This window comes from Oratosquilla oratoria, chromosome 6 (genome assembly GCF_046742065.1).
Source record: "Oratosquilla oratoria isolate Oo_2021 chromosome 6, ASM4674206v1, whole genome shotgun sequence".
Lineage (NCBI taxonomy): Eukaryota > Metazoa > Arthropoda > Malacostraca > Stomatopoda > Squillidae > Oratosquilla > Oratosquilla oratoria.
In genome coordinates, this window is record NC_134782.1 from 63639854 (window position 1) to 63654295 (window position 14442).

A 14442-nucleotide genomic window follows, 5' to 3' on the forward strand; every position below is an offset into this window, starting at 1 on the left:
AAACCACTGAAATTTCTTAGACTTGAAGCATACCTGTCAAGCTACTGTGGTGTCTTGCCCGGATTTTGCTTTAGAGATAAGTTTGTGTATAAAACGGTAATTAAACCATAAGAAAAACATATTTTTGTCATTCAATATTTATGTGTTTCAAAACAAATGCAGAATGAAAACACATTGAAAACATATGTCACAGTATGAACACCACATAAATGATAATGAAAAACACTTGAAGAGTGGAAATTACTTCACATTGTTGAAAACAAACACATTAAAAACACGTCGCATGTGGAGGAAAAGCGCAATCTTTTCAATTTACACCGTAAGACTAATCATAGAAATTACGTGAGACTTAGGCAAAAAACTAAGACTTGACAAGTATGTTGAAGAACTACACTATCTCGTTCTCAGCTCGACTTTATTTGTTAGCGCATGCTCGGTTTCTGTATCTATTTGCCACCGATGAAATTATGCATCTGCATGTCTTCGTATGATCCTTGATATTTTAACATAGTATTTTCTCACAAGTAAATGACCTAATAATCTTAATTTCTGATTTTATATCAGTTACGAATAATGAACTGTTGATTTTTTTTTTAGACAAGCTTAATTTCATGGACGAAAGTGCAATGGATAAGCGAGAATTCACAAAAAAATCTACGGTTGAGAAAACACTTTCAGACCACTATGGCCGTTTGTCCTTCCATATTTCAAATAGAAATCAGGAACATGGCACTTTAAAGATTGATAAAAAAAAAAAAATCAGACCGCAGTATCCCCCGGAGAGCGGTATTTGTGGGATGGTGAAAATGAACACCAAAATGAAAAGTTTTATTCATATTGTACGACAGTTAGTTAAAGTGTATATACTTCTTCTGATCAGCTGTTGATTTGAATGTAAACACGTGTATGTCGTCCGTGTATGAAACATACTTATGAACAACCACAATTGATTTCTTACTTTAAGAAAAAGATAATTCTCAGAGATGGATAACACACGAATAAGTAAGTGTCTATAGACTTCTGGGTTGTTGTTGTGAACATATTTGTAATTATTAGCCCCATGAACTTGAAGGAAAAATGGTTACTAATTTCTTGTTTACCATTTCCTGACAGTAGTGATGAATTCCAAACATTTTCACTTCATATCTCAAAATCATGTGATATAAAAACGACGCACTCTCATATAGATTGTGTCTTTACATGGTTAATGTACCTTTTAAGAACTTGTTAATTCTGTGCATCAGAAACTTGGAGAAACAGTAAAAATATATTATATAGAGCCAAGAAATTTGATTATAAGAAGGAATGGTATTCAATTCATCTTTTCAAGGTACATGAAATTTAAGTTGTCCAGTAGCTTGCAATATAATATTATAATATAATCTAATCTAACAGTCATGACCATTCAGAAAAAAGTAAAAAATATAAAAATGTACACCTAAATGATCATATAGCAATAGAAAATGAAGTATTTTGTAAATTATAATGCACCAATGTAATATACTTATTTTTTGGGGGCAGAGCCAGAAAGCAGTAACAAAAAAATGGTTAAAAGCAATACACTGTCACTGTGACTACCAAACAAAGCCACAATCACAATGACTGGTTCCAGATGCCATGTTTGTTTTGATAGAATCAAAAGTCAAAGAAATTAAAGTATGATAAATTGTTCAGTTCAAACCTATCCCAACCTGCATTCAGAAATGCAGCACCTGTAATGCTAAAGGTCATCGAAGTTTTAGCATCTGATTGGACTAGGAGTCTAGAGGCATTTCATTGCTTCAAGAAAAGCGTGAATTGATGCATTTTGATTGACAAGATTAATATTTAATATATTGTATTGATATATCACTTAGGTGTGCACAAGGTAATTATTGCCATTGTCAAACTGACATTAATAGGATGGGACAGATAACACAAACATGGTGTCTCGAACCTATAGCTGCAGCTCTATTCAGTAGTGTATTTGCTTTTAGCAATTTTTTTTTAAACTGATTTCCACCAAGAAAAACATTATGTTGATGTATTTTCATTTACCAAATTAATATATAATTTTGTACTGATATAGCGCATAGGTGTGCACTTCCTTGATAATAATACCAATAGATCTTTCATATGCAGAAGAGAAAGAAGGAAAGAATATGCTTTCATGATAGTGGAATAAAACTTTTTTAATACTGTTCATGGGGGACTATTTGGCAGGGTTTGAGATTTGAAAATTGGGATTTAAATTGGTATCACTTTCAAGTAACCCAACATTCAAAAGATTGTACCCTGGCCTGTCTATACCTTAGATGTTGCACACCCAAAACCTTCTGCATCCTCCCCATATGCTTCCAATTATAGATGCTTTTAAGTCACTTCACCTTGGACATGATACCTTAGACCTTCTGCTACCAAGCCAATGCATGTTTTACCAGGATTGACCACTGGGAGTGAGCTACAATAGACAAATGCATGCATACACTTCGGAGGCTGAGTCACAACTGACACCATGCTTTGTTTTGGTGCCAAACTCATATACAAGTGTGTGGGCAACGTGCTCCCTGGCATATGCTCTCAGTTGATTGATTTATTGTAATGAAACTACTTTTGATAGAAAACGGCTGTAAACAAATAGTAATAACCTTGATATTCATAGTTAGATATAAAACATTCGATATAAAGGGCTGAATGGAGGCAGGAATGGAGGGTAAGGTCACACTTACCAGAACATTAGAAGAATTGTTTCCCACCTGATAATTGGAATAGAGTGAAAGAAGGCAAAAGAAAATGCCATGCATTTTGGTAATAAGAACTTAAGAAAGAATGAGACTGAAAGAGACCATAAGGTCTACACTAGGCAGTTCCATGTCGATGACCACATATCATCCACATTCATAAGGTTATTTAACCTTCTTTTAAGACAACTGATAGTTTCAGCACTCACTACATGGTTACTAAGTGTATTCCATTCATTAACCATCATTGGTAAACCAGTTCATGGCTATTTCCTTCTTAAATCTAAGATTGTACAATTTAATATCATTACTACCAAGAAGTGGCCTTGCTGTGGTTGTGCTGTGTCTTGTGACACTGCTTCTGACCCAGGGCAGTGGACAGGATGCAGGGATGACCTGTCATCCAGGAGGTGCCAAGATAAGAGGGAGGGAGGAGGGTGAAGGGGAGTGGAATATATAGGAAAGGGAATGGGTGGGAGTGGTTTCTATGCCTTTTTCTTTTTGGCTACACCCTGTGTAGGGGGAAAAAGCCTTTGGTATATGTATGTATGTACCAAGACAAAAGTATGAGCTTCACCTTATATGTATCAAATTACACTTATCACTCTTAATGAAATGCAAGTTACTCTGGTTAGCAGCTGTTAGGTTGGGTTAGGTCTGAGGAAGGGCAGATGGGGTTGAACTTACCCATGTCCCTTATCCACAGGATCAGGAATCATTATTGTCATCTACGTGTCATCTTTCTATCTCCTCTACTGCCTCTATTCACTGCACCCTAACAAGTAATAATGGTAGATATCCATCCCAGGAACGTGTGTCTAAAAATTTAGTCCAGTTCCAGATTATGCCAAGATGATCTCCATTTCAAGGGCCTTGAATTTAAGTCTTCTTGTAGTCACTGTGATCTTTAGGATCAAGTGTCCTTTCATTACACGGTTATAAATTAGGAGTGGCAAGCAAGGGGTAATGAAAATTCCTGGAGATATACATATGTACATATGAAAGGCCCTTTACCCCTCATAGGGGGAGTGGCCAAGTCAAAACACACACTTTATACACAGTAAAATCCAGTTTATACTCCTATCTCAGCACTGTGGATGAATTGTCATCCCTGTACCCAACAAGTGAAAAGTTAAGAACTTTAAATTTACCGCTGCCACCACATGTAGTAGGGTAGCAAATAAAATTATCTTAACACTGCTGAAATAGTGTATTAAGTCACAATTCAATAAAGCACTACAATAGACAAATGCATGCATACACTTCGGAGGCTGAGTCACAACTGATGCCACACTTTGTTTTGGTGCCAAATCATGTTCAAGCGTGTGGGCCAACACTTGGTTTTCCCTAAAGGCTTGTATACAAAGTTACACTCTTTACAATGAATAGATAATACAATCAATAATGAAATTAATGTCCAACAAAACCTATGACAGTTAATAATACATTTGGGAAAATATACAACTCCTAATTGAGCAATACATAAGTATAATATACTGTACAACATAATTGTATGATGCTACAACATATCACATCATCACATTTGTAATGGGGCACAGCATTTCCACAGTGGGGCCTAAAAGCTAGAGCTGTTTTACTTCCACCATTTCATTTCATGGTGATCTCCACCTTATCTACTCGTAATGATTAATGGAGAAGACAGAGAACATACAATTGTACCTTGTCTGCCTTTTAACCATTCACAATGGTCCTCCATTCACTCCTGCCTTCTTACACTCTTCTCTTATTTTTCGACATTTGTCATGCATCTAAGGCCCGATACAACCTCTGGCCCTGCCTTAGATTTCCCAAGAATCTTTTGGACGATTTATGGATGCACACAACTGTACAACTTGATATGTGGCTCATGTGTTCCTAGTGCTAAATGTTGTGATATGAGCGATGGTGTACTTCATATCTGTCGCAAGTGCATGGGACAGTTTCTATGTAACCAGCTTATGGTAGTGGGAAGTGAGCAGTTGCTGGTTGTCTGCTTTCCTTGTGTAAAAAGGTGAAGGATATCCTGTTGAAATTTGATAGAAAGAAGTCTTTGGCTTGGTCCAGAGACTGACCAACCCTTGGGGTTGCATCTCCAGGTGTTCATAGAATGGAAGGTGGGTGGTAGGGAAATTATTCCTTCTGATATCCATCTAGCAGGATACACACTAATAGGTGCCCATCATTAGTCCCTACTCTTATGATTAATACATAAATGGAAGATAATATGGAGGTGTACAAAATAAGTATTCAGTGGATGTTTTTAGAACATGTATACATTAAGATTATATAATTGGTTGTAATTATGGTTTATCTTTGATACTTATAGTAACTTACTAATGACTTGAATTGGAGTACCATTTTCATTTTAGATTATTCAAAGCACTGGTACATACATATACCAAAAGCCCATTTTGCCCTATAAGTGGATGGATCAGTAAAAGTAATTTATATATTCACCCTACACCCAACCCACACACATCTAAAAACCCACTCATTGTCCTTTCCATCTTGGTACCTGGTGGATGAAGGGTCATCTCAACCCCCACCACACTTGTGAGATCAGAGGCAATGCAGGAAGAACCAGTACCTTTACAGCAGTGCTCAACAACCGGATCTAGTTTAGCCCCTCTGGTTCACTGTATTAGTAAAAGAGTTGTGGAAGGCAGAGGTGGAGGGAGTGAACTGAGGGGACGACCGAGGATGAGATGGAAGGATGGGGTGAAGGGGGTATCAAGAGAGGAATGTCTAATTAGCAAGGAAAGGAGAAGACAGGAGATAGGGATGAGTTGAGAGTGATTTTGTAGATAATAGTGTTATGCAAGGAAGGGAATGGGGGGGGGGGTTAGGAGGTGCTTCTGTGTGAATGATATTTTGATGCAGCCCAAAGGGAATTCTCCCAGTCTTTTCTATTTCTGCATGAGGCAGGCATGATATTCTTCCAATTTAAATTGGATTTCCGATTTTTTTTCTTTTCCTAACAGTGATATCAATTTTTTGTCATTAATTCCCAATTGTAATAAACGTTCCTATTAAAAAGAAAAAAAATTTGGTCGAATAATTTTTGGTTGATGTGAAGTTTTGGGCGATTCATATGTCGGCTGTACCTGTGTGTAAGCTGTTTATTTTGTGCTGGCCCACAAGTGATTCGTTTTGTGTAGCATTTCGTGGTGTGGTGCGCACATGTACGTATAGCAGGGTGATGACTGGGGCAGATTTTATTTTGGCCGCTTGCATGCGTTTGTTTACCAGCGGTTCAGCCCAGGGACTCAGCCTAGTCCCGCAGCCCCCTGACCCCCACCAGGGCCTCTGCCCCTGGACCCCTGGCCAATGTAGATTTTTTAACCCGTCATCCATTAGGAGCCAAGATGAGATGATGGAAAGGGTAGTAGAGGGGAGTGGAATGGGTGGAAGCAGGTATGTGTCTTTGACTTGGCTACCTTCCTTATAAGGGGGAAAAAGCTCTTGGTATATACATAGATAGCTTCATTATATGGTGACGCCCTCCTTCTATTCAAGAACTTAAGAAATTGACAGAATAGACAAGAAGAAAAATACTTTAGATGACATCATTTCTTCTTCTATTTACAGTCTTCCTCTGTTCATTCCTGTCTTTTGCTCTTTCTTCTTTACTCAACAGACATTCCACTTACATTCAGTGCCCCTTTCACTTGTTCATTCATCTCATACTTGGTCTTCACATGTTCCCTCCATTTACTGTACTTACGTTTTCCACACTCTTTCTCTCCATGTGCCTTAAACATCTCTGTATTTCTAATCAACCTGATTTGGCAACTCTATTTCCTATCCTGTTCTCTGCCTCACATTCACATTTCTTACTATCTCTGTAACACACACCAAACTTCTTAAAAACTTCATCTTAACCATGTTTAGGCTCTTCCTTTCTGCCTCATTCAGATTCAAAGTGTTCACTCCAGACAGTGGTGTGGGCACAGTCGCTCCTTCACACAGTCTTCACTTTGTAGGCCGCATCCCTAGATGCCTATTTACGGTATAACATTTTTCATTCCTCTCAAATATTTACTTGCTTCCTGTACCCATATGATTCACTTTTACCTTCACCTCCATTCCATTATTCCCTGCTACATGTGACCCCAGATATTTAAAACTCCACTTCTTTCAACTTCTCAACCTTTAAACTCACCTTCAACCCACCATCAGTGTCACTCCTTGTACATCTGATCACCTTACTTTTGTCCACATTTACTTCAAAATATTGTTTGGTTTAATGTTGCACAACTCTCCCATCAGAAGACTAGGGCAGTGCCCCATACAGAGGAATTTTTAGCATGGGATCTAATGAACCATGCCATTGGTCTAACTTACTTATGGTTGGGTTCATATTGCTGTCATCTCGACATCTGTTGCAAGTAGCAACACTAACCCATGTGGCCAGCAGGTTTATGAAATTGTCATGGGGAGTTCATTTTGTTATGAGACCCTAAGTACATTTTGTTTTATGACTTCAATAGATCACCATCACATGATAGTTGGATGAGATACACTCAGAACAAAAATTAATGTTTTATTCAGTTTTGAATAATTTAGACTATATGATGTATTTGTTTCTGTGACAGAATAGTTGCAGAGAAAAAATGACGTTATTAATAATTATCTTTGATTTTAGGTTTGTCATTGTATCTGGAGGGGAAGGATTCATTACTCAAACGTCTTGATGGTGCCAGCAATGCTTTCTTTGCACCTTTGAATATTCCTCCTCCACAGAAGGAAGATGTTGTGATCACATGGCTCACACAGTTGGCTATTTCTAAAAAGGTATATAAGAAACAGAATAATGTCTCGTGCATCTATGGGGTATTAGAATTTCACTGGTTGTATCTTGAAATAGAGGAACATTTAGATATAATGTATTGATGTTATAATTAATGTATTAATGTTATGATATTATTTAGGGAGAAGAAACCCCTAGTATATAGATAGGTAGATAAATAGTATTAATGTTCAATTTCTGATTCCCACAATAGGATAGTAAACCTTTAGAGATAGAAGATTTAAATAATTGACTTGAATTGTAATTTAAATAAGTCTATCTTTTAGTTATTGATGAAAAATGTGTGATTATTTTACTTTTACTCCTCCTCCAAGAAAATGCAATTGTGTTGAATGGAGTTCAGTGTTTTTATATGAGGAGAAGAGCATGTGTTAAGGTCAGAAAGGGAGAATGAATGGTCTGAGGTGAATGTGGTTGTGTGATGTTGATATGGTTATTCTATATCTAAGAAGAAAAAATAGGAATAGTACCAAGAAGTATATTAAGTTTGTAATTTTGAATGTTGCAGATTAACACTTTTACAAGTGAAGAAGTGGAGAAGATTTGGGGAACACTAAAAAAGATCCTGTCATCTCAGCGTTTTGAAAGTCTGATATTAAACAGGTGGTTGTGCCCAATTACTTCAAGTTTTATACAGGTAAGTCACCATGATGAATCTCTCCAGTGTACCGCCTTTCAGCCAATAGTAGGCTAAATCCCTTCAGTCTGATGCTGTCTACTGTTTCAAATGATTCAGCACTATTGAAGTAAATTTTGTCAATTGCATCATGGGGCTGAAAGTCATGGGGAGAGAGTGACTAATGGTGGGTACCTATGTGTGATGGTCATGTAAGATGGACAACAAAACTGTCCATTTTCAGAATCCATCAATCCCCTCACCTTCTCAGTCTCTGGATTTGGCCTGAGATCTCTCTATTTTAATTTCAGCTGTATTTCTTATGCTTTTTCAAACATGGAGAGCTGACAACTGGTGATTTTTCCCCCTCTCCATACCATTTATAGCTGGTGATGTAGAAACAGTCCCACATTGATACTGCACAAGCAACAGTTCAAAGTTCCTTCACAGAGAGATATGTTAGAGGTTCTGAGGACCATTGCCAGCCACTTTAGGGCTGCAAGATATCCACATAGTGAAAATTGAGGCAACAATTGATTGATTGATGGGCAAAGAATTGTAGTAAGAAAAGTAGAAAAAAAAGTCATGAGTATGTAAGCAGTTTATAGGTAACACTGCCCTGTACAATATAATTGCATTGACATCCCTGCCATGCAGCTGATCCATGTCAACGGTGGACAGGTCATCTGTTGGATGCTTATTCTAACAGTTTGAATGAAGGGATGGAAGGAAGAAGCATATGGCAGTGAATCTAATACCTCTTCCCTATTCAATACTGTGAATTTCTCAAATTGTTTTCTATCCTATACATTTAATATTTATTATATTAGACTTTATGAAATATATATCTAAATATCAAAGGCTTCTTCCCCCTTTTAACCCCTTCCATACGGTGCCGCACACGTAGGCGTCATGGGGAGCGAGTGTATTCGCGAGGCTGCCATATCGGCGTCTTGATTATATATATTGTAGTCGCCCCTCCATAATGACATTCTTTCTAATTCTTTTGTAATCGCATTTTCTATGGTTATCAGAATTCACGGGTGAAGAGAGAACGATCAATATAAGCGGTGACTATATTTTATGATGCGAGTATTATTACGACACGTCGTACGGCTGGCATTGGCTGCTGCCACCGAGATCTAAGTCCATGACGCCTACGTGTGCGGCACCGTATGGAAGGGGTTAAAGGGAGGTAGCCAATTCAGACAAGTCGGAAATATCAGACATGCTGTGGAATTAGTAGTGTAAGGCTGCACTCTGCCTAGAGAGATGGCACGAGTCAAATTACACACCTACACCATTCTTTCCATCAGTCAGTATTACATTATAACAAAGGATTACTGTACTAAATGTTTCCAAAATATAGATTTTTGATGTGATTTTGTTAACGTTTCAGACTCTTGCGTGCACCATCAGGGACAAAGGAGTATCACATAGTGTGAGGGAGAAGGCAGTTGGAGTATGTGGTGTCCTAGCTGCATCTCCACATCTCTCACATTTGCTCACTCCACAGTTCTCTCCAACAATCACATCTTCAGTCTTCCTTTGGATATATGATGAAAATTTGTGTGATGAGAATATGATTTTGGCACAGACTTTAGTGAAAGATGTAGACAGTCACCTACATGGTCAAGGCTCTAAAGCAATAGAGATTGTTGTCGAGCATTTGCTTCTGCAGGCTGCTAAGCTTATATCTAAATTAAATGTAGAAAAGACAAATGTTGCCAAGAAGTTGATTGATGAAATTGAGAGGGTCTTAGCCTCTCATCTTTTTAATAAGGATGTTAAAAATTTGTACTCTACAATGCTAGGTACCATACTTTGTAAAGAATCCAAGAAATTATTACCAAGGGCTATGCAAAAGTTGTTGACTTTGATAATATCAGCTGTTACAAGTGAAGATGCTGAGACTGTCATTTGCCTTTTAAACTTAGTCTATGGTAATTTTGTTCATAGATATAAACAGGAAGCTGTGCTACAGTACCAGATGTTTGTTGCTGTCTGCCATATTCTGGGATTTGCATCAGTAGATGAAAATCATATTTGTGTTGATAACAATAGTTTAGCAGGAAATCAGTTAAGTTCCCAAGAAAGATTAGAACCAGATGTACAGGAAACCCTGCTATCTTCTGTTCTTTCAATTGCTAGGGAGGCAAAGATAGATGTTACAACAGAAATTAATGGTGTTAGTCTTAATGTATGGTTGAAAGGGATGTTGTCAGTATTCATAAAAAGGCCTCCTGTCACTGTTCATGGCTATGGTTGTGTACAAAACGCTCTTGCTTATAGCCCAATGATAATCATAGAGCAGATCAGTAATTTTTTTTCTGTTGTTTTGCTCTGTGAAAAGACAGATGCAATGTATGATTCTTTTGATAGTCTCTTGTGTGATATTCTTGATGTGTATGTTCGTTTAAGACTTGTTCCCAAGCTGTATTCTGTGATTCTCATGTCTCTGCAAGAAAATAAATCAAAGTTGGAAGCAGTACATGTTGTTCCAGGACCTGCAAAAACAGACTTCTTGCTACCCCCAAGGTAAGACAGCTTTTAAATTACACCTTTTAAGGTGTTGATTTTGTCAGTTATCCTGTTTTAAGACTTCAGTTAGAGAATCATTTAATTCTGAGCAGAATAGTAGGTCAAAATAGGTCAGTAATTGTTGCCTCGAGTTTCACTGAGTTGAAAACTCAGCCAATGGTTGGTAATGCTCCTCTAGGCCTCCCACAGATCTCTCTAAGAAGACTCTTTGGACTATTGTCTGTGTTATCTTGCTGTGAGAATGTTTAAAGTAGTGAGAGGAGGGAAACAAATGTGTGTGGGATAGGTGGAGGGAGGGTGCATGGCTTTGATGGCTACTTCCCTTGTGAGGGGGAAAAAGCCTTTTTGTATATGTGAGCAACGGGCTGTGCCCAACCCTGCTGTGCGGGGGCTTGGCACTTCATGTGAGCTTGTTTTGCTCGCAGGCACCTTCAGCCAATCAGTCATCTCAGTTGTAATGATGTCACCACTCTCAGCCAATCAGTTGTCTCCATTGCTGTGACATCACCATTCTCTCAGCCCATCGGGGGCTGAAGGGGACATGACCCCTTGAGGGATTTCTAGTTTCCAGTCCGATTTAGACTTCAACAGGAATTCTTTTATTGGTATATAGAGACACATAGGTGGTTTTAGAGCTACCAGATACCATTTACTATTCTTAAGGCTTGTTTTTGTATTGTTTGTATGTTGTCTTGTTTTCTGAATTATTGGATACCATACTGTGGTAGCATAGTCAGTTGTGCTCCATCTAAATTGTTTTTGTAATGATAAATATTTCTTTTGTCCAAATTCTGTATCTGCAAGTGTTCTTAGCTCATCCAGTTCCTTATTTCCCTTTGCTATAAGTTCTTTTATTTGGAGAGTGAATGTCATATGTGTGTGAAGTGGGAAGTCAGGTATTGGTTTTTGTCCAGCAGGAAAGGTTGGCCATTGAATTTGACAGTTGGATTCTTTGATTCATGTTAGTCAGGAGTAACCAGTGTTATTAAGGACTTGTGAGGGGGATGGAGACATTCTGTTATATGTCAGCAATAATTCAAGGTCATTGGGGTCAAATTTGAGTGGTTTTGGCAACTTGTAGGTGAGGTGATGTACTATTATTGCTTAATCATTTGTATATGTGAGAACTTTGGTGTTGTGGGAAAGTCATGAATATAAAAATTAAAAAGGATTTGTGATAGTACTGCTCCTTGGGGGACTTTGTTGTATAGATGAATTAACTAGTTGAACCTTCAAGTGGTGGTGACCAAAGTAGTTGAAGGAATAGAGACTCAGAGGCACAATTGTCCTTGAGAGTAACCTCTTCAACCCACTGCTCAGAGTAATCTACTTATCTCTACCATGAGATTTCTCCCAGTCTTTTCTTTTTCTGCATGAGGGGATGGAAGGGGGAGAGGGTCACTGATTAAATGAAGTGGCCTTGCTATGGATATGCTGTGTCTTGCTGCATTGCTTCTGACCCAGGGCAATGGGTGAGATGCAGGGATGACCCATCATCCAGGAGGAGCCAAGAAAAGAGGGAGGGAGGGAGGGGGTGATGAATGGGAGTAGAGTAGGTGGGAGTGGAATTATGCCATTTGACTTTGACTCCCATGTAAGAGGGAAAAAGCCCTTGGTATGTGTATGTATATCCATAAACTCAAGTGTATTTAGTCAATTACTTAGTGCATTCACATCACAGGTTTTTACATAGTGAAGTTGTTTGCTGAAAATCCCAGGTATGCTGTAAGAGAATACTTTCATGCTGGTTTTTAAGTTAACAGAGCTTGTAAGCATTGTTTTGGGGAAAAAAACTGAGTGAGAACTGGAATTAAAAAAAAAAAAAAGCTAAATGAGATGAAAGCGAGGTGTTGCAATAGACAGTTGTTGAAAATTGATTGATCCAGTGTCAGTTGGTCTTCTATTTCAAAAAAAAATATGCAGAAAATCTATTACAATGTATACTTTCAGGTTTCTAAGTCGTCTGTCACAGCAGGTGAGCGTAATGGGTCATCAGCAGGTTCTTCAACTATGGAACACTATCCTTCATCACCTTAATTCCAACTATGAGGAAACTGCAACCCAGGAAGGTGTGTATATTATGTTTGGGTATTCTTATCCCTGTCCTGCCTTTTGTTTCTGCAAAGAACTTTGTTGGTGTTAGTAGCGCTATTCAAGTAGTATCAATCTATCCATTGCCCCTAGGTCTCTCACATATGAAACCCACAGGTCTTGGGTAACCAAGAACATCCACAGGATTGATCCACAAGTCACTCACAGAAGAGATATTGTGTTGATGAGGTGAGAGTAGGGTAGTATTGGATAGTGTTCTGTCTTTTGCATGATGATTACATCTGGAGTATTTTGATTCTGTGGCCAGTCCTATTTTGTATTGGTACTGTTTTATAAGTAGCAGAGCTTGTATTAGGATTGGGAATGGTGAAGCACAAAATCTCTTCTCTGAGTGGCATAGAGGCTGAAACAATGGGTTTGGCCACTTACCTGGAGGCTGTATATATCCTGCAAGAAAAACCTAGGTCATCAGATTGATTGGTTGATGACTCCACCTTTATATTGCATTTTGCTTTCTCTGATTGTGATGTAGTCTGTCCAATCTCATTATTATCCACAATACCCAAGCTAATGGAAAGGTTGATAGCAACGGGAATCAAGTAAAAAATGCATACCTCCCCCAATGTATATGGTTTCAAGGAAGGCCATGCTACCAGCACTTTTCTCACAAATATCACACAATAGATGCTCGAGGGATTCAGTAAAAAAGAATCCCCATCAGAAAGAGCAGTTATGGTTGTTCTAGATATAAACAAAACTTTTGAAAAGATCCCCAGGCACATGTATCTGTCTATCTGTATACCAAGGACGTCTTTCCCCCTTATAAAGGAGGTAGCCAGTCAAGGCATGTGCCCACTCCTACCCATTCCATTCCCATCCAACACCCTATCCCCTCTCTCATCTTAGCTCCTCATGGATGAAGGGTCATCCCTGTCTCCTTCCCACCACCTGGGTCAGGTACATCTATCTATATACAAAGGGCTCCCCCCCCCCTTACCAGGGAGGTAGCCAAGTCAAAAGGTATATACCAACTCCAACCCATTTCATTCCCACCCACTCCACTCCAATCCACTCCACTCCAATCCACCACCCTTTTCCCCCTCACATCTTAACTCCTCACAGATGACAGGTCTTTCATGGGTTAGGCCCACTGCCCTGGGTCAGATACATTATCCAAAAAGATCATTGAAACGGATATGCATAACAAGGATAAGAAGGGGTTAACCAATTTTATAGCAGGAAGACAGTGTAGACTAAAGTAAAACAACCAATTCTCAGGTTTTTACACCTGAGATTTGATCAGATTATAAAAAAAAATAAAAAGAGTCCCTCAAGGTGCAATAATTTCACTCTTACTGTTCAGTTTGCTGAGTGAAGGCATACCAGTATGGTTCTTGTAAGGTGTGGGAGGATTTTCTTTATGGTGGGCTTGTACAGTAAGTCCTCGTCATATGGTACATATGCGTTCCTGAAAACCTTACCGCAAATTGAAATTACCATATACCGAACCCATTATAACATGTAATAATAGGATATGGCAGATGTACCTTCTCCCTGCTCTTTCTTCTTCAAAATATCTAGCGGATACCGTATCTGTGAATTTTTCATACCGTAAATAGAATCGAGGGTAGTAATTACCAAATACCGTAACTGTGAATTTACAGGATAAAGAATTACTCTATAAGGAGGACTTACTGTATCTG

At 38.5% G+C, this 14442-nt stretch overlaps 1 protein-coding gene across 1 annotated transcript in view; it reads left to right on the plus strand.

Moving 5' to 3' along the window:
* The first annotated feature begins 863 nt into the window (after positions 1 to 863).
* LOC143026525 (uncharacterized) overlaps positions 864 to 14442 on the plus strand; it is a 48321-nt gene continuing 34742 nt past the window's right edge. Inside the window, exons 1-5 of the mRNA XM_076187071.1 lie at positions 864 to 1002; positions 7366 to 7514; positions 8039 to 8167; positions 9546 to 10684; positions 12638 to 12756. Of these exons, the coding sequence (XP_076043186.1) occupies positions 984 to 1002; positions 7366 to 7514; positions 8039 to 8167; positions 9546 to 10684; positions 12638 to 12756 (1555 nt within the window). The 5' untranslated portion in view covers positions 864 to 983. The remainder of the gene's footprint in view (positions 1003 to 7365; positions 7515 to 8038; positions 8168 to 9545; positions 10685 to 12637; positions 12757 to 14442) is intronic.